At 44.2% G+C, this 26,733-nt stretch overlaps 2 protein-coding genes across 2 annotated transcripts in view; one reads left to right on the top strand and one right to left on the bottom strand.

Annotated features, from left to right (window-relative positions):
• KCNIP1 (potassium voltage-gated channel interacting protein 1) overlaps positions 1-26,733 on the bottom strand; it is a 370,192-nt gene that overhangs the window by 330,729 nt on the left and 12,730 nt on the right. The window lies entirely within an intron of this gene.
• On the top strand, positions 3,534-9,872 carry KCNMB1 (potassium calcium-activated channel subfamily M regulatory beta subunit 1). Its single transcript, XM_032196764.1, has 4 exons — positions 3,534-3,618; positions 8,451-8,622; positions 9,074-9,269; positions 9,601-9,872. The coding sequence occupies exons 2-4, from the start codon at positions 8,486-8,488 to the stop codon at positions 9,868-9,870; spliced, it is 603 nt and encodes a 200-aa protein (XP_032052655.1). The 5' UTR covers positions 3,534-3,618; positions 8,451-8,485; the 3' UTR covers positions 9,871-9,872.

Here is a 26,733-nt window from a genome sequence, read left to right as displayed (position 1 = left end):
AACTTTGCAGTGCTTTCTGAAGATCCAAACAACTGTTCTCATTTCACAGCTCACTGATTCTTTAGAAGCAACAGAAAGTCCTGGAAATAAAATGGCAAAACTGATTAAACTGCCTCTGCCTTACAGCCATTCAATTTTTCTTCTTCTCCAACATGAAAACAACCCATATGGATGATCGGCACAAAATGAGCAGATCTGACCAACTAAGAGAAACTTGTTTTCTATTTAACTCCTGAGCTGCTCTTTGTGTTAGAGCTACGAGGGAGCTTACAGGTTGCAAGCTCACGTCCCTTTTACCTGCCTGTAGGCACTATTTATAAGTTGTGACTAGGACTTGCAGGAGATCTACCTGTGAGCCTGCCCACTGCGTAGGACAGCCCCCTGTGTGACAGGTCACCTGCAGGCACAAAGCAACTTCTGAAACGCCACAGCAACAAACTGCTCTGTTCAGCAGCACGTGCAGTCGATCTAGGCTCTCTCGAATTTCCTCACAGCTTCAGGCTCACAGCAGAGTCAGTCCAGCCCCTTGGGAGAATTAACAGCCCTCTGCCCTGAAACACAGCCAGGATGGCTGGGACCTAACAAACACAAAAAGGAGATGGAACAAATCACTTGGCAATAAAGAGAGTGCACAAAGGACAAAGATGTGCGTACCCACTGCAGAGTAGTACAACAAATAAAAGCCAGAAGCTGTTTTTCCTGCCACTGCTGTAAGGTCTGCAGATCCCTTATATTTTTATATTAATTTTTTTATTTTTCTATCTTTTATTACAGAAGTTCAGTCTTTGTATGCTAACGTTTGCACGATTTCTCTTTCAGAGCTGTAAACTCATGCTTTCTCTCACATTTTTTCTTCCACTAGCACTTGCAAAGAAAATAATTCCTCAGGAATATCTATCTTAATCCTCTTGGTCTGACAGCTTCTCGCAGTTCTGGAGCTCTACTTTAAACGCAGATGCTTCACTAACTCACAGTCACCACAGCTTTTTCAAGTCGATGCACTGCTTATTTTAAAAAAAGAAACACAGGAAATCAGCCCTCAAGTTTTGTTTATTTTTGCTTTAGCCCAAGGGTTTCATACATTAAAATAAAGTTAGTGGGATGCAAGAGATTGACAGAAAACTTGTTCACGTTCAAAACTGAGCACTGGCAGTTCCAGAAAGTCAACCCTTGATAGTGTTTTTCTTCCTTTTTCTTCCCAAGTTATAGTCAGCGACTGAACACTGAACACAAGGATTGCTCCTCACCTCCTCAAGTAACAAACAAACAAACAAATAAATAAATAAATATTCGATGTGCTTCTAATACGACAAGGTTTATTTTAGACTAGCAGAGAATTACAGTTCACATTATACCAAACGTTCAGCTTGCAGTGATGCAGCTGTCACACACACACGTCACCCAGCACGGGACAGCAGCCTGCCAGATGTCTGATGGCCAGCAGTGGGTACCAGCACAGCGCCTCCCGTTAGCCCACATACACTGGGTTTGAGGGTTAGTTTGCAGGGACCCCTGAGAGCAAAAGCAGCACAAGAGGCGAGGTGCAGCACCACACTTGGAGTACAGCTTCCTCCCTTCAGCTGGAGCACCAGGGGCCTTCACACCAAGCCGGGGCACTAACACCGCCTCCTTCGGTCACCGAGGAACTTCACAAGTGAACCTGTGCTTTGCCTGTGGAACGGTCTGTGTTAATTTTGTGATGAAACTCCTTAGTGCAGCCACTAAATACAGGCCCGCTACTGTACCGCCCTGATCTGTCAGCTGAATCAAGGACAGCAGGAGGAGACAGCCAGACCTGGACTCAGGGGTTGCCCTGCTTTCTGCCTTGACTCCTGAATCAGGCAGCCCAAAAATCACTCCTACAATTTCTCATTAAAAGCATGGCTTCTGCTTGAGCCAGAGCAAGCATCTTGGAAATGTCCAGGCTGGTTTCCTAAGTATCAGACAAGGACAGAGAAGTCCACCAAACCAGATGACGTTTTAGCTGAAAATAACTTTTGTTCACAGGGCTTTTCTCCAAGCTTCAAATGCCATTCTTCAGATTTTGCTACATCATTTCTCAAATATTAAAAAATGACTGCAATCATAAATCTTCCCAATCTAAATGATGCGAGCAGGCTTCATCTTACTTAGCTGTAAATGTCTAACTCAGTTATCTCAATCCATGTTACCTCTGTGTGCTCTCTTCCGCATCAGTAATAAAAAAAGGTAATTTGGGGGGAGATTCATCTGTAAACTTCAGACAGCCTGAACTCTGTGAACATGCCAGCTTCCAATTTTTTATCAAAAGCAAGCATGAAAGACCAGCTTACGCTGAAACAGCTTTAATGACCAACTGCTCAGGTTTGGCATGCACGGGAATCATCTCCCGCTGCTGCCCAAGTTCCCTCTGTCTTCCCAGGTGAAAGTTGAGGAATACTGGGGAAAGGTCAGAAAGGTTCACTGCTGCTCATTATTTACTCTGGATACAGGAGATATCAGGATATCCATTTGCTGCTTCCTGGTGAACTAAAAAAGCCCCAAATGAGTGTGCATTTTAACTTCCTTGCTGGATTTCACAGCAATGCTCCATTGGAAGCCACCCTGCAGGGGCCCTTCCCTGGGCACAGGTGACACAGCGACACGTGCAGCCTGGCACTGCTTCACGGCATCCATCCACCAGCCGGCCCCAGCACTTCTCACCTTCCTGTGTGTTAATCACCAATACCTCCAGCAGGCGACCTGCACCTTTGGGAACACAACCGAAGCCCGGGGTGAACTCCCGTGGCCCTACAGGAAGGAACGAGCCAAGCCCTGAAGCTCGCAGGGGATTTGTGCTCATTGCATCCCTGCTGCAGGTCTCATACAGCTTGAGAACAAGGAGCCAGGTAGCCTCCATGAGAAGAATGTGATACATGCTTCCACACCCACCCATGCACATAAGCACACGGACATTTGCACAAGGCCGCGATCGGCTTTTCCCCTCCCATGCCCCACACTTCCCAGCTCCTGCTGCCCCAGCTCCCCGCTGCCCTCATCCTGCAGGGCCCCCCAGCCCTTGCCCTGCCCTCCTGTCACCTTCCCTGGGACCCCAGGAGGGGCAGATTGCTATAGAGCACAGCTTGGGAACTTCTGGAAAACATTTCCTAACACTTCCAGGCAGTTTTAAGTCAGTTCTTCCAATCTTACCCGAAGGACCCAATGGATTTCTAATCTAAAAGGCTGCACAAAAAGAGTAGGAGAGCAGTTGAAGACAAAGCCACAGGGATGTGGGACGTGTGGTAAAGGGTCCTGGTGCATGAGAAAGCTCAGTCCCTTCAGCTGTGGTTGGTCTCAGCATTGTAGTTTCCTGGTTTCAGCAATTAATCTGAAAAAGGACAGCACTTTCATACCTTACCATGTATGGTTACAGCCAGCCTCACAATAGGGAACTCTGTGCCGAGTTCAGCCACAGCAATGCAAACCCAGAGAAGTACAGGAAAAAAAAAAAAAAAACAAAAAAAAACTTGCAAACACCCCCAAAAATCCCTTTCAGCCTGAAGCTGCACGGCTTTGCCTCGCCCAGAAGAGGCCTTATACCTGGTCTGTCATGTAACAGAAGGGTTTCTCATCACAGAAAGCAGCATTTCATCAGAAACAGTAAGTATACTTTTAACACAACTTTTTCCTTCTCAGCATGCAATAGCTTTGGTTTTCGAAAAGCAGTGGGAAACTGCAGAGGAAACCCACACAACTTTTCTGTAGTACACAGGCTAAATTGTTCTCTCTTCTGTAACCATATGCGATTTGATAGTTCTCCATAATTACTAGCAAAGGTAACGGTGGCATTTTCGCAAGCCCTGGTCTCAGGAGGCCACAGCCGCAGGGGATCTCCACTCCCAGGAGCTTTGTGGCTTCGGGTGCTCAGCACAGCCCCTAAGGGAGTACTGCAGAGTGCTCCTCTCACCTCTAGAGCAAGTGCGAGAGGAACCACCTGAACTGGGTGCTGCCTTCTCTGAAACCCCCTCAAACTTTATAATTTTGTACAGTCCTGTGCTACACAGAAACCCAGAGAGGTGCCCAGAAAGATTTCAGAAGTACTAAACTGAGCTTTTAGTTTACTTTTGTTTTTTAAAAAGAAGCACCGGATTTAAAATCTAACATTAATATAATCTTAAACTGCATTTTTTTTTTTTTTAAACAGAAAGCTAACTTAATTCACACTGGTGTCACATCAGGTAAACAGCTCTTAAATAAAGCAAATGGACACTGCATATTTCATAAAATGGATGTAATTGTATCATGTTATGCAGATGTAATACTGATTCTTCAGGTTTCCAAGACAGCTGCACGAGTATGCTGTAGAATCAGCTTTTCTGTGCACACTTTTCTGAGGCTCAGCATCACCTTACTGTGCATGCAATATTGGTGGTCCCAGAGGTGCAGAACACACCTTAAGCGATGGGTCTCTTACTTTGCAGTGAGTAAAATCGGTACTCTCAGGACCCAGCATCACTGGGAAAAAAAAAAAACAAATAAACAAAAAACCCTGTTATCAGCAAGAAGTAGTTCTAAATGCTAAAAAAAGGAGATGGGCAGGGAAGGAAGAACCAAGTGCCAGTGTGATGCAGTTCTGACTTCATTTCTGGAATGTAAGAAGTGTTTTTTAGGGTGTAAATGGTGGGGCAGGAGAAGAAAAAAGGTTAAGGACAGGACTGAAACAAAGGAAGAAGAATCCAAACTGCTAAAAACATCCACAGAAACAAATAAGCGCACGCAACTGATGAGACTAATTCTATTAAGAGACACTAGTGAAAACACTAACTGCACAGCTTTGCCACAGCAAAATAACCAGTAACGAACTTATATTTTTAGGCCTAAAAGCTGCAGTTGCCTTGTACTGATGCACTTGGCCAATACACTGGCAAAGCACACACTGTTCTTAAACAGCCAGCAACACCAGCAGCTCATCGCATCTGCACAAGGTGCTCAGAGAATGAACCAGACAACCAGGGAGTTGGCACAATATGAGAAGGCAAATGTCAACTTGGTGTTCAGAGGCAGTGGAGGCCAAAGGGTTTGAGCCTGCTTGAAACCTCCTCTTGTTTTAGAGGCAGACGGCTTGCAGCGCTGTTCTGAGCGTGAAGGGGCATCGCTCGCTGCTCAACTGACAGCAGAGAAGTGCTGGCTGGCAACTCACCAGATGGTGCAGGATAAAGCAGCTCAAACAAGTGACCATCTCCCTGTTAATATTTATTCCCACCTTACATTTGAGAGAAGGGTTCAGCACTTCCTTCTGCTTGAGGGAGAGGCAGCAGAGAGGCAGGCATTCAGAGCTGCAATCCCCTGGCTACCTCTGCACCCAGGGGCAGCCCAGAGCTCCCACCCAGAGGCCACAGCACTGGCAGCTCCTCTGGAGCTGGAAGGAGGCAGGGGCTTCCCCCCGTGCCTCCCACACAGCTGCTAATCTGAGCAGGGGCCTCGGCTCCAGACCTGAGCAGATGGCATCCTTCAGATCAGCACCAGCAGCTGTCAATGCCGTGATTATACGCTGGAATTGCACAGCTAATGTACTGTATAATTTAACGAGACTGAGGGAGAAAGATTAGGGAGAAGGCACGTTCTGAAAAGATTTGGAGCTTCCATCTTCCCAGTAATTATGGAGGCACCCTGCAATCTTCAGTGCAAAAGATACATTTATATTTGCTCTTGAAAGACAGACTGAAACCCCCGTTACGTGCTCCAACATCTTCTAATTCAAATACACTCACAGACGTCATGGGCCTAGCGAGGCTTCTGCAGCACTTCAGTTCTCAAACACTTGATGATTTTGTTTGAGGAAACATTTAGTGAGCTCTCTCAACACTCCTCCTAACATACAGTGATGGGGCTCAGAGGTGGAAGAGAATAATTTATGGTCAAAAAAAAATAATTCACCTTCTAAACACTGAGGCAACTCCACATACACACCACGCACGTGCATGCAGGAGGCGAGTGTCCTGAGAACCAACACAAGCCGGGCTTTCAGCACAGCATAAGATATCTGTACCCCAAAGGGAGTAAAAAACACACACGGGGTTTACTTCAGTAACTTTCCCATGTTTTATTCCATGAGTTTCCAATGAAATAGCTCTGCACACAGACAGGGTAGTGCTACAGATTCTGCTGGTTTCCCCACTGTACTTCACAGCCCCGAGAGCTCCGCAGGCAGCACAGCACGCACCTCGCTCCTCAGCTCGCCTGGTCCAACAGCACCACAGCGGTGTCAGCACCTCTGATTTACACTGCCTCGAGACCCAGCCTGTTGGGCTCAGTGTTTATAGAAGCACTCAGATATTTTTAGAGCAATCTTTGTTAACATTCTCTGCATAATTCATGTGCCCTTATTCTCGTGGGGCAGAGCAGGCATCTCAGGAGCTGGGTAAGAGCACGTGGTGCCAGGACAGAGAACAGCACCGCACCCTGTGCTGGGCAAACGCCTTCCCCTCCCCTGAACCACACACACTTTCCCATCCAGGGGCTCTCTCATCTCGTAGAATCTCGTAGAGGTGGTTGGGCAGTTTGAAATGACCAGGAAGGATGAGCTTAGTGGGACATCAGCTATATATGTGCCTGACATTTAAGCACACCAATGGGGCAATTACACCTCTTATTAATTCTTTGGCTACTAGCCCCATAGTTCTTGTTTGCACGTAACCTGGGGGCTGACGATCCCATACTCCTCACCACCAGCAGGACAGCTAAGCAAACATTGTGGCTCAGCTAAAACTTGGATATTGGCAGTGCCAGAGCACGGCAAGTTCTCCTCAAGTCATCCTGGCAGTACCAATTCTTCACTTGTTCCTTTTCCAACAGGACTGATTAACAATTAATCATCCTCACTGCTTGGCAGGATTTCTGGCCAACACAGCAGGTTGTCAGGTGCCCATCACCAGCTCCCCGCTGTGGCAGGAGGAACCGGAGCTCGGGTATTGTCTGGTGTCATAGCCTGTGACGTTCCTCCCCTCTGTCCTGCCCCTGCCCAAGTTGCACAGGAGGCAAAGGCACGCACTGTGGCTTAACACCAAGGAGATTCTGCGCTGTACAACGGCCCAATATTTTGAACACTCTGAAAATTCACAGTGGACCTTGAGATTTTACTTATGGCAGAATTAAATATGGACTGGGCCCAAATTCACTATTCCAATAGCAACACTTTTTGTTCCCAGTGACACCTCAGGACAACCTTGTCACTTCGATATTATGTACTTGCAACTCAATGTATAAAAAACCACCTGAGCTGAAATCCTGAAAATGCACCAGTTACTGCATGAAGCTGTGCACCATGGTCCTGCACATGAGAACAGGACTGAAACCTGTTGTGGAATATGTGTAACAATTTCCCTTTCTCCTCCTAATATTTCACTTCTTCACACCTCCCTCTCCCCCCCCCTCCCCCCCAAAAAAAACACACACTCATCTTGTCAGTCTCTTTCATTTTCCCTACCTATGCTTTGCAAAGTGTTTTTATTAAAAAAAAATAATAAATAAATAAAAGCCACAAGCCTTTAGTTACAGCTGTCAGCTAGACATAGGTCCTGGAGATAGGTAGGACATAACAATCCTAGAGTTCAACCCATTCGTAAGTCCTATACATCAGTTGCAGTGATTTAATAGAATATGGATTCACAGCAAGTATTTTCAGGACCTCTCCAGCAATGTAAAAATGACCGTGTTGATGCTTTGATGTTTTACCAAGGGAGCAGCCCAGGAGCTCCCCAGTGCGCCACCACCACTGCAGGGTTTCCACACATCCACTAGTGGCAACAGCAGCCATGCCCCCACACCTGTGGTGGACAGCAGCACTTGTAATGCTGTGTTCCCTGATCGTGGGCACCTGGGCAGTGGCATCATACCACTTGTGTCATGAAAAAAAAAAAAAAAAAAAAGAGCTTTTCTCCACTATCTGGTTGGATAGCAAGTTTTAAGCAGCCCCAAATGGACAGGGCCAAACAATAGACACCAGAAAGAAGTTTTTAACTATTTCAACTCTCATGGAATGAGCAAACCATGTTTCGGACTCATACTGAAGACGGAGTATAAAAAGGATTCAACTGTGGGAGGATTCTCCCTTCATGCAGCCTCCACCAATACACAACACAGTGCCTCTTACTTCAGAGGAGCAGCAGCATAAATCATCCCAAACCAAGGCTGAGGACAATTGAGCCGTTAAAACTTTTCCCTGAAAGTAACGGGGTTTTGGGGGTTTTCCAACCCAACCTTCTAGCCTTCCCTCCCTGCTCCCTCATCCCCTGCTTTATTAAACAGTATATGATAAATATCAGAAAATAAATAAATAAATCTACTTGTAACAACAAAAAAAGAAGCATTTTTTAAGTTCTGGGTTGTGTAAAAATGGGATATGTCAGGGATATTTCAGAAAGTTATTCAACTGCGTTATCTGTAGCCAGTCCTAATAATGATTTGCCCTTGTTTCTTTTCTTAAAAACCAGGATTGGAGACACCTCAGGTTTCAGAACAGTAAGTCATGTTGGGAAAAAAGTTGGTGACCGCACAGAAGCGAGGGGAGACGAGAGCCCTGTGCCTGGGGCTGGGGATGGTTGCGTGCTCCATGATGATGTACTTCTTCATTGGGATCACCATTGTGCCATTCTACACTAAAAGGTAGTAAGTCACTTGATCGTGAATACAAGGCCGATTCTTTTTTGCTGTCTGCAAATATAATTATTAAAACAGTGCCAAAAATTATGTTAGCACACTCTACAATGAATAAACATTATAGTCTTGGTGAGCTCACAAGAATGGAAGATGGAAGAGAAGAGCAGAGTGAGCCAATAAACGAGGCATGAACCTTTCCTACTTTCAGACCCTCACTTTCTAACAGAATGCCCAACAAACAACTGTAAGGACTCCTGCATGGCTGCCCTGTGGCAGCCCTTCTCCAGGGCAGCCATCAGTTTGGGGTGGGCAGAGCTCACCACATGGGTGTTGAGCAGCCCCAAACGCTGCCAGTGCCAACTCATGGCTGGCCCTTACAGACACACCTCCAGCACACGACCCACAATGGGTGCTGCCAAAGCATTTCAAAGCAATACCTTTTGTTTTGTCTTTGTAGTGTTTGGACAACAGAAACCGTGTGCAAGGTGCTCAGAGCCACCATCGAGGACAAAGACCCCTGCCTAAACAGCAAGGGCTCAGAGGACGAGGGTGCCACTCACTATCCTTGTCTCCAGGTGTGGGTTAATCTGACAGCTTTGGGACAGGAGGTCATGCTCTATCAGACTGAAGACACGCTGGAAAGAAATCCCAAGGTACTGGAGCACATTCCTTTATCACCCCCAGCTGCTATCCAGCACCTCCCACAGCTGCAGTTTAACTGAGCACATATGCAGTATTGGTTGCCACTAACATCACTCAAACCCGCAAGTCTGCAGGGCTGGGATATCTACACACTGGCAGACAGCGGGGAAGCAGGGCAAAGGGGTTATGGACACAGGCAGGCCAAGACCACCTTTGGGGATGCTAGCCAAGCCGCAGAAGATTTTGTCAGCACTAGCATGCTTGTTTTACCCCATGTGACTTTACTGCAAACCCTGTGTCAGAGCATCCATTACAACAAAGTGTTCTGAATTCTTATTCCAGTGCTCCTATGTGCCAGGCAACTCTGAGAACCCCAAAGAGGTTCAAGCACGAATAGAAACCATCGCAAGCAATTTCAAGAAATACCAGACTTTCCCGTGCTACTATGACCCCGGAGGAACACAGACCAATGTCATTTTGAGCAGAATTTACCCCCCCAGAGGTCTCCTCTTCACTTTCCTTTGGCCTACGCTCATGTTCACTGGTGGATGTCTGATTATCATCCTGGTAAAAATCAGCCAGTATGTTTCTGTTCTTTCTGCTTGGCAGTAGAAAATAAATATCTAGCTCAGACTGTTGCTAGATATTAAACTGCCTTTGTTCTGTCCATCTCTACTTGCAGTTTGTGACTGTTCAATACTGCAGGTGTCAATAGAAGGGCAGGCAGCCTCCAAAAACCAAATGATGCTCACCGTGGATGCCTGCCTAGCACAATGATATTTTATGTTAAAGACGTGTTTGTTTCTAGCACCCAGACTCTTAGTAATGCTCTGATGCACGCATAGACTTGTTTCCTCTTCTCGGAAAATAGCTTTCAACCAATTTCTGAATTGCTGCCAGACACAGGAGGAACACAAGCTGCATCCTGCCTGCCGTATTTGCCTGGCGCGTGGGTCACCACTAACACAAGCTGTGGGATCAGACAGTTCATGAACTAGGCAGTAGCTATCACTCACACGAACATTTCAGGCACAGATACAAATTTAAATTTGTGAATCTGTGGTTGGAAAAAAAAAAAAGTTACTCTCATTAATGTGCTCCAATTTCTCTATTGCTTATTGTTGAGAAATACCACACAGGAGGGCTGATGTTAACCCATTATGTGCATTTTACAACATTATTATTGGAACTGGGTTCTGTGTTATCAGAACTTGCTTTTCATTGTGATCAGCGATTCAAAATTAGAGCAGGATGGTACAAAAGAGCAATTAACATCAGCAATGCTCATTCAACACTTGGAATCTGAATGGTTATCTACCAGAAATCTCCACAGGGAAAAATGACCCGCTCTTCAAGATTGAGACTTAAAGAGTGGGAGTGTTCATTGTAAAAACATCACATAGAGGAGGAAAATTATCTCCACAACAAGGAGGAAAGCACTTACATCCCCATACAACACCATGGTGAAATGCATCTGAAGCACTGTGTGTGTACAATTCTGATCCTTCTCATTCAGGAAAATGGCAGTACAACTTACACATGCATTCACCAGTAAGGTGGGAAGGGGAAGAGATCCTGCCCTGTCAGTCCACCTGAAGCTGAGGCAAGAGTATGGCAAATGCTTGAAAAAAATCTAGCAAGCAAACGCGAAAGACAGGTATTAAAGGTAATGTGCTGGTCTGGTACAAATGGAGGTGAACAAACTCACTGTAAAGAGATGGAGAGATTTATATAACAGGTTCTTCCACAACTTTACTCCAAAACTCCTTTTCAGCAGCTAAAAAGTCTCCTCCATCTGCCAACTAGAAGGTGCTCATGTCTCCACTACACTCGCTCAGCACAGCCCCTGCCCCAGCTTGTTGCCCTCCCCGCTGGGTGGTGCAGAATGAAGGCTGGATGCTGCTGTTCCTGGCAGTGGTCCCTGTGCCCCGTATCCCCAGGGTCCTGGTGACTCTGTGATGCTCAGGAGGTGACGACTTGTCTCCAAGCAGCCGCTGCTCCTGATCTCACTGAGCTCAGTGGGAAGAGCAACAGCATGGAGCTCCTGCTGCAGCTCCCACCTGGGAGCCCCATCCTCCTCCTGTCCCTGCCCGTGGCCTCCCCTGACAGCACCAGGGGAAAATCCAGAGTGCAAGCCATGTTTCCAGATCTACCCCTTCCAAAAATAAACTATTACATGAAAACATTTTTTTCCTTCCTACGTGTACACACTGCAAGAACATGATGAAAAATATCGCACAAAGAACCACCCTCACTTCTTCCTTCAGTCAGGTACCAGCTCCTGTTTGGGCAGGAGATGCTCTGAGAACAGCTGTGCAGGGGAAAAACACACACCAATTTGGAAACTCCAAATCCATATGAAAAGGAGGGATTTCGATGCAGGAAGGCTAAAACTCTAATGCAGAAAAAAAGCAAGATACATAGGCATACAAGCACTGCAAAAGCCTCCTCTTATTTTTAAGTAACACATCACCCATGTACAGCTCTGCTTCACGAGAAGCAGTCACAGAGCCTTTGCCTTGACGTGTTCTCAGAGCAGAAAAGTATTTTAGCAGTGTGCCAGGTTACTGAATTACTCTGGATTTTTTTTTTTTGTAAACATCTTCCTATTCGTTGTCCATCTGCTGAGTTGTAACTCACTAGAGTGAATTTTGAGAGAACTCTATAAGCCTCCTACAGCAGCATGCAAGGAAGCTCTAAACCCTTTAGGTTTTGCTTTAATGTGACTGGATTACACTGCCGAGTCTGCAATAGATCTGATGGGAAAAAATAAAAAGCTATTCTGAGAGGCAGCAAAATACTTCCTATGAAGTACCTCAGTCCAAGCTGGGAGCAGGGCCCGGTCCCAAGGGATGGCTGTGCACCACAAAACCTCCACAGACCTGCTTACTGCCCTTCACCCACTGTGTGAATGCTGCTTCCGATGGAGGCTCACAGCACCTGAGCCACCACAGTAATTGGGAATATCTCAGAGGTTCTTCAGAAACTCAGGAGCACAAGGGGGACGTGAAAGGAGCCGCTGAGCGAACAGCAGTTTTCTTTTTACCCCCCTCAAGTAATTGTGAACTGTAAAAATGCTGTGAAAGCACTTGTGGGTTTTGTGGGGGTGTTTTTAGTTCTCCTGGAGCAAGGTTTCTTTTACAGCACCTCTGTAAGGCTTAAGTGTCAGCTTTGATAAATACAGTTTATACTGGGGAGTTGCTAAATTAGATGTTTTTTCTCCTTGTTGACCCCAATTCTCCAAACCTTTAGAGTATTAATAAAGGAAAAGGAAAAAAACTAGTGAAAAGCAGATAAAGAGAGGTGACTACTCAACTTCCAAGTAGAATAGCCAAGGAAACACAGATTAAACGAAGTGGCAATTTATTATTGTGCTCTACTTGAACAAGTAGCAATGAAAAAAAAACTTGTCAAAGTTGAAGGACTGACAAGCTGTTCTTTCAAAGCTTCCTAAAAATATCCATACACCTCTTAAACAAATACAAGTAGTCTCATTACACCCAACACTTCAGTCCCTAGAGGTGTCTTATGACACATGCAGAGAAATTAAGCTGTCACACAGGAAAAACATTCACATGCTGCCATACCCAAACCAGCACAGATATGTTCCTTTTCCCTTTGATCACATGCCTCTATCTATAATCAACCCAAAGATCTCATTTTATTCATACTCCCCTCACACAAAAGCAGAAACACTTCCCCTGTGAAGCATCAGGTGCCTGAAGATATACATTACAAGAAGCTTTAAAGCAGCTGTATTATAAACATATATATCTTACTGTTACTTTATTTATATAAAATGGGATTAATACTGTTATATTTGATGTTGGTGTATCTACATGCCTGTGCCAGTAGATCTCAAAAAAGGAAGGACCAGAAGGACTGAGCACACTGACTAACACAGACTACTGGTCACCTAACCCTAATTTTGCTTGTTGAAATGGGTTTTGAGAGAAGCTCGGAACACTACCAAGAACATCCATCAATAAAATAAAAATAATTACTCAAACCTATGAAATGAGAAAATAATCAAAATCCTTTTGACTGATTATCTCCAAAGGAACCCAAATAATACACTTCTACACAGCAAGGTGGTTCAAAGCCACAACAGAACTTATGAAGGCTGTTTAGATCCCTCAGTGCTCGTGCAGGTGACTGAGTGGCTGTCAGAGCATGAACTAAGGCCCTGGAGCCGAGCTGTAATGAGCCTGCCTGCTTCCAGAGGGTCTCCCCTTGCTTCCAAGATGCTTCTGGAGTGAGGTCCCCTCTAGGCTGGCTGTTGCTGTACCTCAGGATGCGTGGGACTATCTGCAGAGAGCTCCTCAGCTCAAACCTTGCCTGTCTTCTTTCCCACACGGAGTTTGTGGCGGTACAGTTTTAGGCCTCCATCAACGAGAAATATGAACACGACCGAAGAGCTTAACAGAGCACCAGGGCATCTGTAATTTCTCAGAGGGCACAGGAGGAGGAAAGCATCAGCCTGATGAACCATGGTTTAAGTTAGAACACTTTCTGTCTATGCAGCCCGACTGCCCTATACAAGTTTTACACTCATCCTGCCTGTTTCTGGAGATGACCGTATGCCATTGATTCAAAGATCGAAGCCGAAAGTCCTTTAAGTGGTATATTCTTTATTGCAGCGCTGGATGCACGGGAGATCTCTCCACCTATCGTGCATGCCCAAAGCGGAAAGCAGTCTTGACTTTATACAATCAATCTATCAATATTCTACAAGCACCTATACATATTCATTACCTATCCCCACCTTCCCTCGCTTCTCATGCTAATTAGCCTTTTGGCACCTTGCGCCTGCGCAGAGCCTCCCAAGAATTGTGGGCAGGGGTCTTCGGGACGTGGGCAGGGGTCTTTGGGAGGAAGACCCCGAGTCTTCCTCACAGTGTACTTTTCACCTTTGGTCAGGAATCTGCTGAGTTGGCATGTTTCTTAATTGCAAGAGCTGGTTGTTGCTAATTCTTCTGTTTGTTATATCTTTATCATGAATTCCAATGTCCAGTTTTGAGATTTATAGTCCCATTTGTTTCTCTGTCCATATGCCGCTTCCTTATCATGAGTTCCAGTGTCTTGTTTCAAAATATACAGTCCTTGTCTGGCGATTGTCCTTGCCTCCCCAATGCCTCCTTAATCACCATACCTCTGGTACACAAGGTGCAACAGTAAAGTCCTGTTCAAAAATGCAATAGACCTGGGGGCTCCAGACTGTCTACAGCCAAGTCAAAACAGAATGCATGTATTTAATTCATTAATTATAGGCTAAATCAGTCACTAGTAATGCTAGACAACCAATAGTAGCCCAAATCTCGTTCTCTGGCAAGGACCACCATTATCCCTCATAGCCAAAGTAGACAAATGATCTCTCTGTAGCAAAGACAGCAGTTATTTCCATGAGGAATATTATAATCCACAAAAAGCAGGTCTTTCAGTTTTTCTAGGCAGATTTTCAGATGCAGGACAAATAAATGAGTATAAATGCAAATCAGTTGGACACTCACATAGCTTCCAAGTTCCAAAGGTGTTCTTTAAGTGTTTCTACTAAGTAAAAACCAAACCACGAGGTGACTGCTGCAGAAAGCACAGCAGCACACCAGTGGCTGCTCCACTCTGCCAGCAGGTTACAACAGTGTAGGTTTCCCAGCTCCACCTATAGGTAGGACACTACACTGAAGCAGGGTACGGGGAGATGTCCTACACTGCCACCAGAAGATTTAGCCTGCCTTTCTGCAGATATTAATTTGAGAAGTCTCCGTTGTTCCTTTTATAGCTGCTTTTTCTTTCCCTCTATAGCCACCGAAATAGTTCTTCATGCCTCACTAGTGGACAGGAAATAATTCATTGCTTTCCTGATGGCTTTCAGCAGAGCAACGAGGTGGCACTAACGTACAGAACATTTGAAGGTGTTTAAATAAGTTACAGTCAAACAAGTTGCCTGAACTGGAATACCTTTTGATTCCCTCTTCAGAAATGCCAGGTTAACATGGAGCCTCACCACTCTGAAAGCACATTCAAGTACTTCCCCACACCTCAGGCAAACAGTTGGTGGCTCTTTATGACCTGGTAAAAGCACTGCCTAACCTTGGATTCTTGCCCAAAGAACCCCAGGCAAGCAGATGATTTAGACTGGAAGAATCAAGTTATCCTGACAGAAATGGGTTTGTCAGCCTATGGTGCTGTGCCCTTGCCTGCATCCCAGAAGTGTTCCCAGCTCCCCAGTGTTCTTGCTGTGTGCTGCAGGGCTGGCCAAGTACCAAGTACCACTGCTCGCCCTACTGCAAACGCTCCTGGCAGCGTCTGTCCTGGAAAGCCCCAGCAGGGCTGCACTCCAGTCTTCTCCCAAGCAGAAGCTTGGGAGAAGACTGGATACGCTGCCAGCATCCCTCAGGTAAATGCTCAGCACAGGCTTAAGAAGTGATTTATCCAAGGTGTGTTCCCCTGAAGTTGCCATCCGGTGAGGTACTTCTGCATTTCCTGAGGTGATAGTTCTTTAACCATGTCCTACTGTTTGCGTGTTAAGTGCAGGACCTGTTGGCTTGGTCTTGGCATAGCCACATGTGTGAGCGGAGAGGCTCTGCCTCTGCAGATGAGGAAAGAAGTGAATTGACTTGGCTGTGACCACATCCATAAGCTGCTCAAGGCTGGGGCTCTGCAAGCAGCTTCCTGAGGCACCAGCTCAGGACAAGCCATCTCATTTCCACCACAGTGATGAGAAATAAGTGTCAATGGTGCTGTTAGTGCTGATTTCAGCAGAAACATCAGATGTTTAATTGACTCAGCCGCAGCAGCAGCTTCAGGCCAGGGCTGCTGAATGACACCTCATTTTTACCTTAGTCCAAGCAGGCACTGCATACAGATGATCAAACTCCAGCCTGTCACATCACCTCTCTGAAGTCACATAGTAAATTGCGTTCAAAAAGCCACAAAAACTTTTTAGTAGCTAAAAGAGGTTGCTTGGCCAGGGCACAGAGAAGCCTGCAAACACAAGGGAGATGACAGAAACACACAGATCACATTGAACTCATGTGGCAGACCAATACTGAGAACAGGATTTAAAGCTGTAGTCTAAGAACTGTTGGGACAATACCACACCAGTAGTCTCACCAGTGAGGGTTAAGGTAGGAGGTGAAGGTAACGCAGCACTTCCACCCCTGCACTCCAACCTCAGAAATCTACATGGACGTAAAGAAGTACTGCATAAAGCTGTCACAATCCCAAAAAATCCTGCTACTACTTCGCAGCTATTTGTAGGTGACTGTTTTAGGAATAGACAAGCTTGGAAAGTTTAAAGCAAGTTGGTTCTTAAAGCAAGTTGCTGGTGTTCTTCCCCCTTCTTTCCCCCCCAAGGGGAAAAAAGGGTGCCTTCCAGGCAAGGTGAACCCTAAACACACACATCTCTTGTCATATCCTAGACATTCCCAGCCCCATTGGTAAAAGTAATCTGCAGGCCACTGGGAGGGAGCTGCAGCAGGCTGCAAGTGAGGCACTGCTGACAGCAGCTGCGAGCTCCATGCCTTACGCACCAGGGGATTCAAATCCCAGCTTGTGCCAGCCGCGTGTGGGGCTGTCAGCATCGAGCACCTCATAACTGAGGCTCCTGTGGTACCCAGATGTTCAAAAAAAAAAAAAAAAATTGAGGAGCTCCTTCTAGGAAGTCTGGGACCCAGCTGGTTCTTAAATGGAAAAGCACAATTTTTATTCTTTTTTTAAAAGTTATGAATAAAAGCTACAGTAGCTGTTTTGGAACAAGATTAACAACATGCTTCTTCCATTACTTTATGTTCTGAAGATCAGCACTGCTTAGGTTCACATTGGTACAGAATTTATCTATATGGAAATGCAGCAAATCATCCAACCAGGTGACATTTAAAGACTCTCAGACAGCATTCAGAGCATGCATCTTATACAGCCTTCAAATATCAGGACTATGGAAAGGTAGCATAAAAAATTTAAACGTAAAGACAAGCTGATGACACTTCATGATCCCAAATTAATATGCATAAGTATATTGCTGTACATAGAGGTTAGGAAAAATATTTCTCAGAGGACAAAAATGAATTAAAAGAAAGAAGAAAAAACAGCTCAAGCGTAGTTCTGTTGCCCGTCTTCTCAACCCAACTCAATTCCACGTCAAAATCAGCCACTGGCTCCTGACTTTATTGCAAGTAGCACAGTTTAAAAAAAAAAAAAAAAAAAAAAAAAAAAGCCCTACCAGAACAAAACAAACACTGAAATACACCACACACATCACCAAATGCTCTACATGACCACTGCCAAGCTAGGAAGAACATTAAGAAAGGGATAAAAAAGCATAAGACCAAATTAATCACCTCTCAACTAATCAGATAAAAACACTTTGGGAAGCTAAGGGTAAGAGCTCGGACATCACCAGCCAAAGGAGAGACAAAGTGTAACCCCTCTCCTGTAACACTGATAATTTTTATGCACTACTGCATGAAGTATTAGCACTTATTCTATGAACATGTACAGAGCTGTGATATTCCAAATGCCAATTTCTGTCAATTTACCTTGCCAACTGTAGGAACGCAGTGTCTCCAGCTGCACGTACCTGCCCAGAGCAGTAAATCACCAGATCCAGCTTCTATTAGTACTGGGTGACACAGGGAAAATGGAATTTTTAAATGGATTTTTAACAGCAATGTCAATAGTGTGGTATATCCTAACTTGGGTTATGAAGTGTCAGGTACAGTCATTTCAAAACAAAGCCTCACTAATAAAGAAAGAAGCACTGCACTGACTGCTTCCAATATCCCCACCAGGGAAGTTTTGCTAATGAAAGCACAAATGGGTTATAACTTCCAAAGTTCATTTCTCTGCCCCACATCATATATACAGTTGATTTTGCTCAGTTTCCCCCATTCTCTACCCATTGTCAGCAGTATTTTCTAACAGCTATAAGGTCACACAGATTTTAAATTAAGTTATCTGACTTAGCTAACGTTTTTAGCCCTTGTTCCCATCTTGCTTCTCTTTCCTTGTGGCAATTAATGGTGGGAAGCAACCAGTCACAATTAGCTGGGTTGTGGAGGCTAAAGGAAGAATCAGCCATCACTTCAGCTCTGAGCCACTCAGTGTTTATCTTCCTCTCCCGCCATCTCTCTCATTTGCAGCATATTTTTAGAATCTTTTATTGCATCTCTTAAGTCCCTTGCTAGTTGTAATAACTCATTTTGCTCCTTGGTCTTTCTGATTTCATCCCTACATGCTTCCACTGCTCTATCTGTATTCGTCTTATCTTCTTGTACAATCAGGATCATCGCCTTCCCTTTCCAGCAGCAAGCAGCTTTCACATATCATCTTCCCGGGAGGCTCTGCAGCCCAGCTTCCCAGACCTGCTGCAATCTCTTCTTGATGCCCACTGTTCCCAACCTGCTGTTTTCCCCTTTCTTCATATACGACTGTGATCCCTGTCATTTAACTGCCTTCACCTGAAACTGCCACTTTTCCTCAGCCCACTCTGAGATTATGCAGCTCCGAATAAAGAAAAAACAAAATTCAGTTCACTAATAAACTCTTCACCTTCGTTTTACCTGTGCATAGTATTATCCAGCATACCGTAATATTTAATCCACTGCATAACTAATAGAATTATAACAAGCCATTTATTGCCCTTAATATGTTTATGGCCAGTACAAGCATTGACATTTGATGAAGATAAAACAGGAAAACACACCCCAACAAACCATATCTTTCAGGGAGATCAAAAGGAGCTACAGACACTGCAATCTGGCAAAAGAAAGTCTTTTCTTAATGAGAAAACCCCTATTAACTGCCTATTCAGCTGATAACAGGGGACTTCTCTGCAGACCGATCCCCAGCCCTCAAGATCCAGCTAGTGTTCAACTATGACAGCAACTTTTGACTCCCTTGCCTGTACACACGTTAATAAATACAATATTTGGGGTTTGAATACGGTAAAAGAGTGTTTGGACATTGCCATTGAATATTACCAGTAGCAATCCTTCAGCATACCAGCATGTTCACACAGATTACACACACACCTACCACCCAAACGTCTCTGCACTTCTCACCGTGCAGCTACAAGCAAAAAGGAAAAAATAAAAATACGCACACACAAAAAACCAGCTTTTCTGGAAGAAGTTACAAGCAGGCTGTAAAACAAATTTGATTTAAGTAATATTAATTTGCTCTCCAGGACCATTAAAAGTATGAACATGTCTGAAGAGATAAGCAGAAGGTACGCTGAGTTTTCATTTCAGATTGGAGAGTATAGCCTGCATATCAATACTTCTTTTCCATCAGGAAATGGTGGGATTTCTTTGCTGTTTGTGTGCAGGTGTGGCAGAAACAAATGGGCGTCTCACCTTGCCTAAGCAGGGATGCAGCACTGGGCATATCTTTTTTGCTGCACTTATTTTCTTCTTTCTGCTCCAATTTATCTTCCCCTTCCGTGGGGTTTGCTTTTGTAGTGATTTCTTTTTCTGTTCTCCACTTGCTGGAGACTTATTTTCCTCACTTCAATGACTTCCCTCCTGCACAACCGCCTTCATAAGGAAGCTCAGCCTATAAATTCCAAAGGAAGATATCTACAATGTCATTCAACTATATGCTTAGAGAATAGTTCAACAAAGGCTCTATGCAAAGAAAAACCACTGTGACAGAAGTTTGTTTCACATGACCATTCTTTGTGGAACTTGGTAGAAATGTATTCCTTACCAAGTCTACTGCAGCTTTGCCTCTCTGACCTTTAATTCTTCATCAAAAATACTTTGCTTTGAGATGGCAGTCTCAGTCTGTCTTGAAAACCATGAGTCCAAATCAAGTTAGAATCCCTTTTGTGCTGAATTCAGAGGATGAGAAATACAAGTCTGTTTTTATAGCTATCACCACACCACCATTTTAAGAAGAGAAGCACCTTGCTCCAATTCACTTTTGAATACATCACTGCTGAATCCCAGCAAAATGACCCTGTAACACCATACTCGACAGGAAGGAGTCAACTGTGTGTCAGCATACCAACACAGCCTCGGGGCATACTTTTAGGATTGGTTTTCTACTGCAGCTCTGGCCATTTCCCTTGCTCTCTCCCCACCCAAAAAGAACACAAGTACTGTACCTGCTGCAACTATAATGAGACTAATCAACCCATCAAATTAAAACTCACTTCTCATTTAAGCCAACTTGGATACCTGTCATTAATCACAGCTACTTGCATGTTAAATCTCAACTTCAGTCTCTAATCTTCTCTGCATTGTCAATGTAGTGTCATTTGAAACATGGTATTGCTGCGTGGGTTTAGTTCTTCAGTGTAATACATCTTCTGACAAGTATTTATAGACAAGGATCATGGAAACAAAGAATGAAAATCCTATGCAATACCATCAGGGAAAAGACGGATTACACAACATGCAAAAACAGACACAAAGCATCCCAAACTTGGCTTTTCTAAGCAAATACTAGATATACTTTATGTATGGGTAGAAAAGTGATGATAAACCTCTTCCTTCATAATATAAGCCATAACATAACATTTTCACCATCTATTTTTCAATCCCATTGGACTTGCAGATTGGTCCTCTACCCAAGAAATTGAAGCTTCTCCAAGAACAACCAACTGCTTGACCGTTTTGCAACTTGCATCTCTTAAACACTGCCAGATAACTCACCTGAGCATATACTGCTCTTGGGGATTGAGAGGTCTTGGCCTGAGAGTCAGTTCTTACCTAACCCAAAGCAAGGAGTCAGTAAACACACTGGCACTCAGTCAGGCTGCCAAGTCACCTCCAGTCATGGAAAAAAAAAAAAAATTAAAATGCTCAAGGATCCCAGCAGGCTCAGTTACCTACCCCAAGACCCTGAAGGCCTGATGGCTGGAGTGCTCTGCGGGCTGCAGCAATGTGACCCAGCACTTTGGCCTGAGGGGACAGACCCACGCTGCCCCTCTGCCAGCAACAATCCCCTCTGATGCAGCCTCTGGCCCTTGCCAGCATTGGCAGTGTTTCCTTATCAAGCAATAAGGAAGTAAATTGGCAGGTTTGGGCATGGATTTTACACACCTCCTGCCACTACCAACCAGGTATGTTCCAAATAGCTGGGCCTTCCTGCTTGCGCACAGGCCATCACCTCTGCCCCGAAGGCGGCTTCCTTAGGGAAGAAAGGACCTGCTGATCTCTCCTTTCCAATCGCCAAGATCTCAATTAGTTTAAATTAGCAGAAGACATCATTTATTATTAATCAAATAGATGACTAGGAGAAGGTAATCATTCTAGCCCTTTGGAGGAGCCAAGGCTTGATTCAGACGTGAGTCAGCTGCCTTCCCACAGCTGTGCTCCAGCAGCAGGCTCCCACACAGGTGCTGTACAGAGCCCCGTACTGAACAGGCAGCCATTAGCCCTCATTTCTTAAATCAGCTTCTGCTGGCTGCTATCTTGTGCCATTTACTACTTAATTCATTCTGAAAAGCAGCGTGTAACAAGCTGTGCTGACATGTATTTATTGGGTGCTTGTCACAGCACAAGTGCTGTTAAATTGCTTGCTACACACCAAACTTTTCACCATGAAGTATTTCCATCCTGCACTGAGTTCAAAGCCTTCAGCTCTCATCTCTATGTCTGTAAAATGTATATTACATGTACAGTGCAGCATAGTCTTGTTCTGATACAAGGTAAATTTGGTAGAAAATGTATTGCTGCAGACTCAAGTTTAGGACACGTTCTCACACTATTTTAAGCATTTTCAAAACAGAGACATATGGAAATAGGACTTGTTAGAATTATGAGTATAACTACCTGCATACAACACCAAAATAAAGATCAAAGTGTATTCTGAGGTGGACTGAAATAATTTCTTTGGCCTGCATAACTTGCAGCATTTGCATAACAGGGAAACTACACCACACATACAAGCACATCACATCCTCTGCTTTGCACTTGCTGGACCAGCAGTGAGAATCCATCAACACACACGGCTCCATCCTGCCCAAAAGGCAGGTCTGGAACAGGAGTTCTTCCACTGGATCATCTGGGGATAGCCAGAGATGCACCAAATACCAGCTAATGGTTAAAAAGAGTTTCAAAAGAGTTTCCTGAAAAACAGGCAGGTACCCCATACCTTAAGCTGTAGGGAAAAGCCCTGGTCAGTAATTGGGGTGTCAGGAAGAAGCATGCTTCTCCTCTCTTCCAGCTCCTGTTAGCGTGCTGCAGGAAGGCCCCAGGCACAGGAACACAATCAGTCCCACACCATGCAGCTGCCCAGAGGAGAGAAAAGCAGGGCCTGGTAACAATGCAGTGTTGAGAGCAGCTTGGGCAGCGATGTTGCCTTCCCATACCCCCAGCAGGCATGATTACAGAAGCATCACATTTTGATTAAAACCAGAGGATACTAGGGTGCTTACAAAAGACTTGCATTTACGACATTTCATTTTGGATGAGTGAAGATGGTCTAAAAGATTATTTCCAAGTTTAATGAATTTGACAAGAAGTCATTAACTTCTTGTTCCTTGATTTCATTAGCTGTTCAAATCTTCCTGCTGCAACAGAGCAGAGGAACATCATGCAGAGACCAGAAAGTCCCCCATTGGAAAGATTAGCATAATGTATTTTTTAAAAATAATACACTGAGCAAGTGACTTCTCACACTTAGTCTGAGTGTTTAGAGTTCTTTTATTGCTTGCTTCAACCTGCTCAGAAATGTCTCTGATCACTGATGAGACTAGCAGGATGCTAGGGGGCTCCACGACCAGCACCCTGCTCTCTGGCAGTCCCAAAAAAACATGCAGTGCTGCAGACATGAACTCCCAGTGCAGCAGTTCGAAATGGCATTAGGAGCATTGCCAAGGCATTATAAACCATGTTGCTCTGATCTGAAAATGGCACAGGACTGCAGCTGATTGCTATGTATATGCAATGACAGACCACAGGTGAGGATCCCAGCTACAACACCATCAGCCAGCACTAGCCCAGCGTACAACTGGGTGAATCCAGCAAGTGTGCTACAAGATTTCTCCATGTATAATTAATTCTGCACCTGTAATGGAATTGCTGCAACAGTTAAGCTGCTTCAGATGTGCAGCCAATACCAAATCAAGATTGCAAACAACCCCATTATTTTTCTCTCTCATTTTTTTTTTTTTTTAAAGACACCTTAGACCCTACTCTTCCTGAAAGAAAACATCAGAAAGAATGGCTGAAGTTTTCTTAAACTTATTTAAAATTTGGTAGTTGGGTGAACAGCACAGAAGCAAGAATGCAAACCACTTGTAGTCATACAGGACTTGTCCATGGGCTAAAGGGAGCCACATGGAAGAACAAAACAAACCTGTAGTTACTTCATTGTGAAAGCAAAACTCTGGACATGACCGTGACTCTGGAACCAGGTAAGAGAGCACACCAAGTTTTCCTTCAATGCTGAATCAGTCTCCCTCCTCCTCTCAAACCACAACTCATGTGGAGAAGCATCCCGTTAGGGGATCCAGATAAGTTTGCAGCAGTGTGATGCCCTGAGCCAACGGGTCTCTTCTTACCTGCCTAGGCTTCCACCCAAGAGCCACCCTGCACACTCATGGTCTGCATGGCTCCAACAAGGGGAGTCCCATGTAGGAGGAGAATGGGGGTCACAACTTGCACATATCTTCCTTCACCAATGTAAGAAAGTTGGTTCTTAATGTTTAGCAACCAAATTAAAACCAACTGATGTTCATTACAATAAGCATTCTGTCCTCCCTGCCAAGTGGCATGAGACAGGTTTGCCTATAAAGGCTTCTTACTGAATTAATTCTATGCGGGGGCTCGGGAGCACTAGCACAAAATCATTGAAACAAATGTCTGCAGCAAACAGTTTTCTTCACTTTCTCCCATTATATTACTGGAAATTCAACAAGAAGCAAGGGCAAAAGCGAATGAACTAATCAACTTAGGAAGAAAACATACAGGCAGGTAGATGTAAAATTTAAGTTACAGAGAAAAGTTTTATCCATTTTATGACCAAGCATAGAGAACAACAAACAAGCTGAAGTTCTTGTTCACATTTTACCTGGAGGGGAGATAGCAACCAAGACAATTTAGTACACAGAGGACTTGGAACTGAGTGTAAATTGAAGCCATTCTTTAGTTATGACAGGGTCATCTCCATTAAAATGTAGACACCGGCACCTAAATTATTTCATTTCCCTTGCCTGCTCCTACAACATCTCCAAACTGAAATACCAGTTTTATGATGTTGGCAACAGGAACTTCTCATGCAATGGTAACATTAATATTGCAAACAAAAAACTTAAATATTGTGCAAGCTGAAAAAATGAGAATACAATGCAGTTTCTTATGTGTGGTAACACACTGCAGCAAACAAGGCAGAAAAAAATAATCCTTTGCCATCAATTCCCTGAAACCAGAAACAACAAAACTATTAAAAAAATAGCAAACCCTCTGTTTTGAGATTTCACACCATGTTTTCAAGGGGCTATTGCTGCCCTCATTATAAAAAAACATGCCAACTTGAATTCCTGCACAGGAAACAGAATGGCTTCCATACAGAAAAGAAAGTTGATTTAAGCTCAAAAACCAGTTTTGCTCAGAGGACTTTAGAAGAGTAAAGTAAAAGTAGCTTACCCTGATAGCTGCACTAGGGCTCCTGGAGTCTGCTGGAAACAACTCTGTTGATTATTGGCCTATGGAAACTGCGTTTACTGCACGAACATGGACCAACAAACTTTCTTCCAGTGGATAAAATACTATCTAAAAGCTGCCGCATATTATTTGGCTTGGGTGGATTTTTATTTTTTTTTAATGAAATACATAAGGGAGTGCTGTGATCTCCGTAATGCATTGTTTAATATTAGTGTAGCATTGCAGCAGAGCAAAGACACATATTAGTAAGGTTGAACCACGACAACTGCTTGCATGGAATATTTCTTTGGCTGGCTTTATTGTGCCTTATCAAGCCAACCATCCTTCCTCCTCCTGTGTCCCTTACACACCTTCATGCTTTACTTGCCGATCTTCCGGGGTCATCGCAGCGTGCACCATCAGTTGGAGCCCATAGGACTTGGCCAGTACATCTCCAGCAGTAGGATGCACTGATACCAGTTTTGTTGGATCTACCAGTTTTATAACATGCCAAAATATGTTCACAGTGTAAATGCCATTTTCAAAAACTTGTTTAACTACCTTGGTAAGTCCACAGGGCTTATTCTAAGAGGTTTAAGGCTGCTGACAAGAGCCAGTATTTACAAAGAAGGAGGCATTTGTTACTGGACTCCACATATTATTGCAGTAGTGGAATTCAGTGTAATCGTCTGAGTTTACAGCCGCGTATGAATGACAAACTTTTTCCACGGTATTTTAAATCTAGGTTCACTTACGAGAGGATGTTTTAGAGCCACACACATTTTTCTAGTTCTTAAGGATTTCAACCAATATCTCCCTTAGTTCTTTGTGCTTGTGGTATTGACTTCAGAGCCTACAATCCAATGCTTGACAGTCACTGCCTTACGCCCTCTTACACCAAAAAACCATTGCAAGTGAACTCAGAGTTTGTGTAAAACAAGAAGCAACAAGGCATTCCTATAGCAACAAGTTCAATTCCACCTAGAGTTTAATTCCTAAAGAGGAATGGCTCAGCTTGCAAGTAGTATTTGTGCACATACACTACTAGTTTAATTGGCTTTCAATTCATCTGACTCTAGCTACTGAGTGCTTTATAGAGGCAGCAGAACTATATCCATATATTTGTTGTCAAGAGGTTACTATCAGCGTCTGCCATAGAAAGCAGAACGACGTAAAACATATTTAACTTTCTTAGAAGAACTTTTTCATTAAGCAGGAAGTATTTCAGTCAGTTGAACATCCTACCTTGACGGGAGATAAAAGTGTGGACTACATCACAGCACGACTGTAGCTGTGCAAAAGGACTTCAGTGGACACAGGCAAGATAATGACTGCACAAGTATAAAGAGGCAACAGCAAGAAAACCCTTGAAGAACTGAATTTGCACAGCCTCAGTAAAAATCTGTCAGTTACATATGTTAAAGTTACATCCAATTCATAGAGAAAAGTTTAGAAACAAAACTGAAGATATTTACAGAAGTGAACAAAACCGTTAATAGAAAGACAACCTCAACAATGTCACATTTTGAAACTCACTTGCAGTCAGTCTCACTCCCCCAGTGGTCATACTTCCAGGGGCAGCAGTTGGTTTGATCCCTGAAGGGCACCAGGTGGCCCCAGCAGCTCGGTACGCAGACACAGCGCTTACTCAAGTTGCTTGCACAGCAAATGGCTTGTGTTGGGGAAGTTACAGAGTGCAATAAAGACACAAGGTAGCAGACTGTCTAAGAACAAAAGATGTTCTACCTTAGAGGGGGTGTCAGAAGTGAATCCTTCATGAAGTAATCATGTTTAGATGGGATACGACATTTTGCAAACAGATGTTTCGCTGTTTTTTCTTGACTGTCTTGACCTGAAGTGCACACTGGAACCTCTGTAACGG

The sequence above is a fragment of the Aythya fuligula genome, chromosome 14, assembly GCF_009819795.1.
Source record: "Aythya fuligula isolate bAytFul2 chromosome 14, bAytFul2.pri, whole genome shotgun sequence".
Lineage (NCBI taxonomy): Eukaryota > Metazoa > Chordata > Aves > Anseriformes > Anatidae > Aythya > Aythya fuligula.
The sequence above is the reverse complement of the archived record's forward strand: the minus strand, read 5'-3'. Positions and strand labels throughout refer to the sequence as shown.

Coding starts and splice junctions, on each gene's coding strand:
- KCNMB1 (XM_032196764.1), top strand. CDS start 8,486: ATGTTGGGAAAAAAGTTGGTGACCGCACAGAAGCGAGGGGAGACGAGA. Junction 8,623..9,073: donor GTGCCATTCTACACTAAAAG/GTAGTAAGTCAC, acceptor TTGTCTTTGTAG/TGTTTGGACAACAGAAACCG. Junction 9,270..9,600: donor CGCTGGAAAGAAATCCCAAG/GTACTGGAGCAC, acceptor TTCTTATTCCAG/TGCTCCTATGTGCCAGGCAA.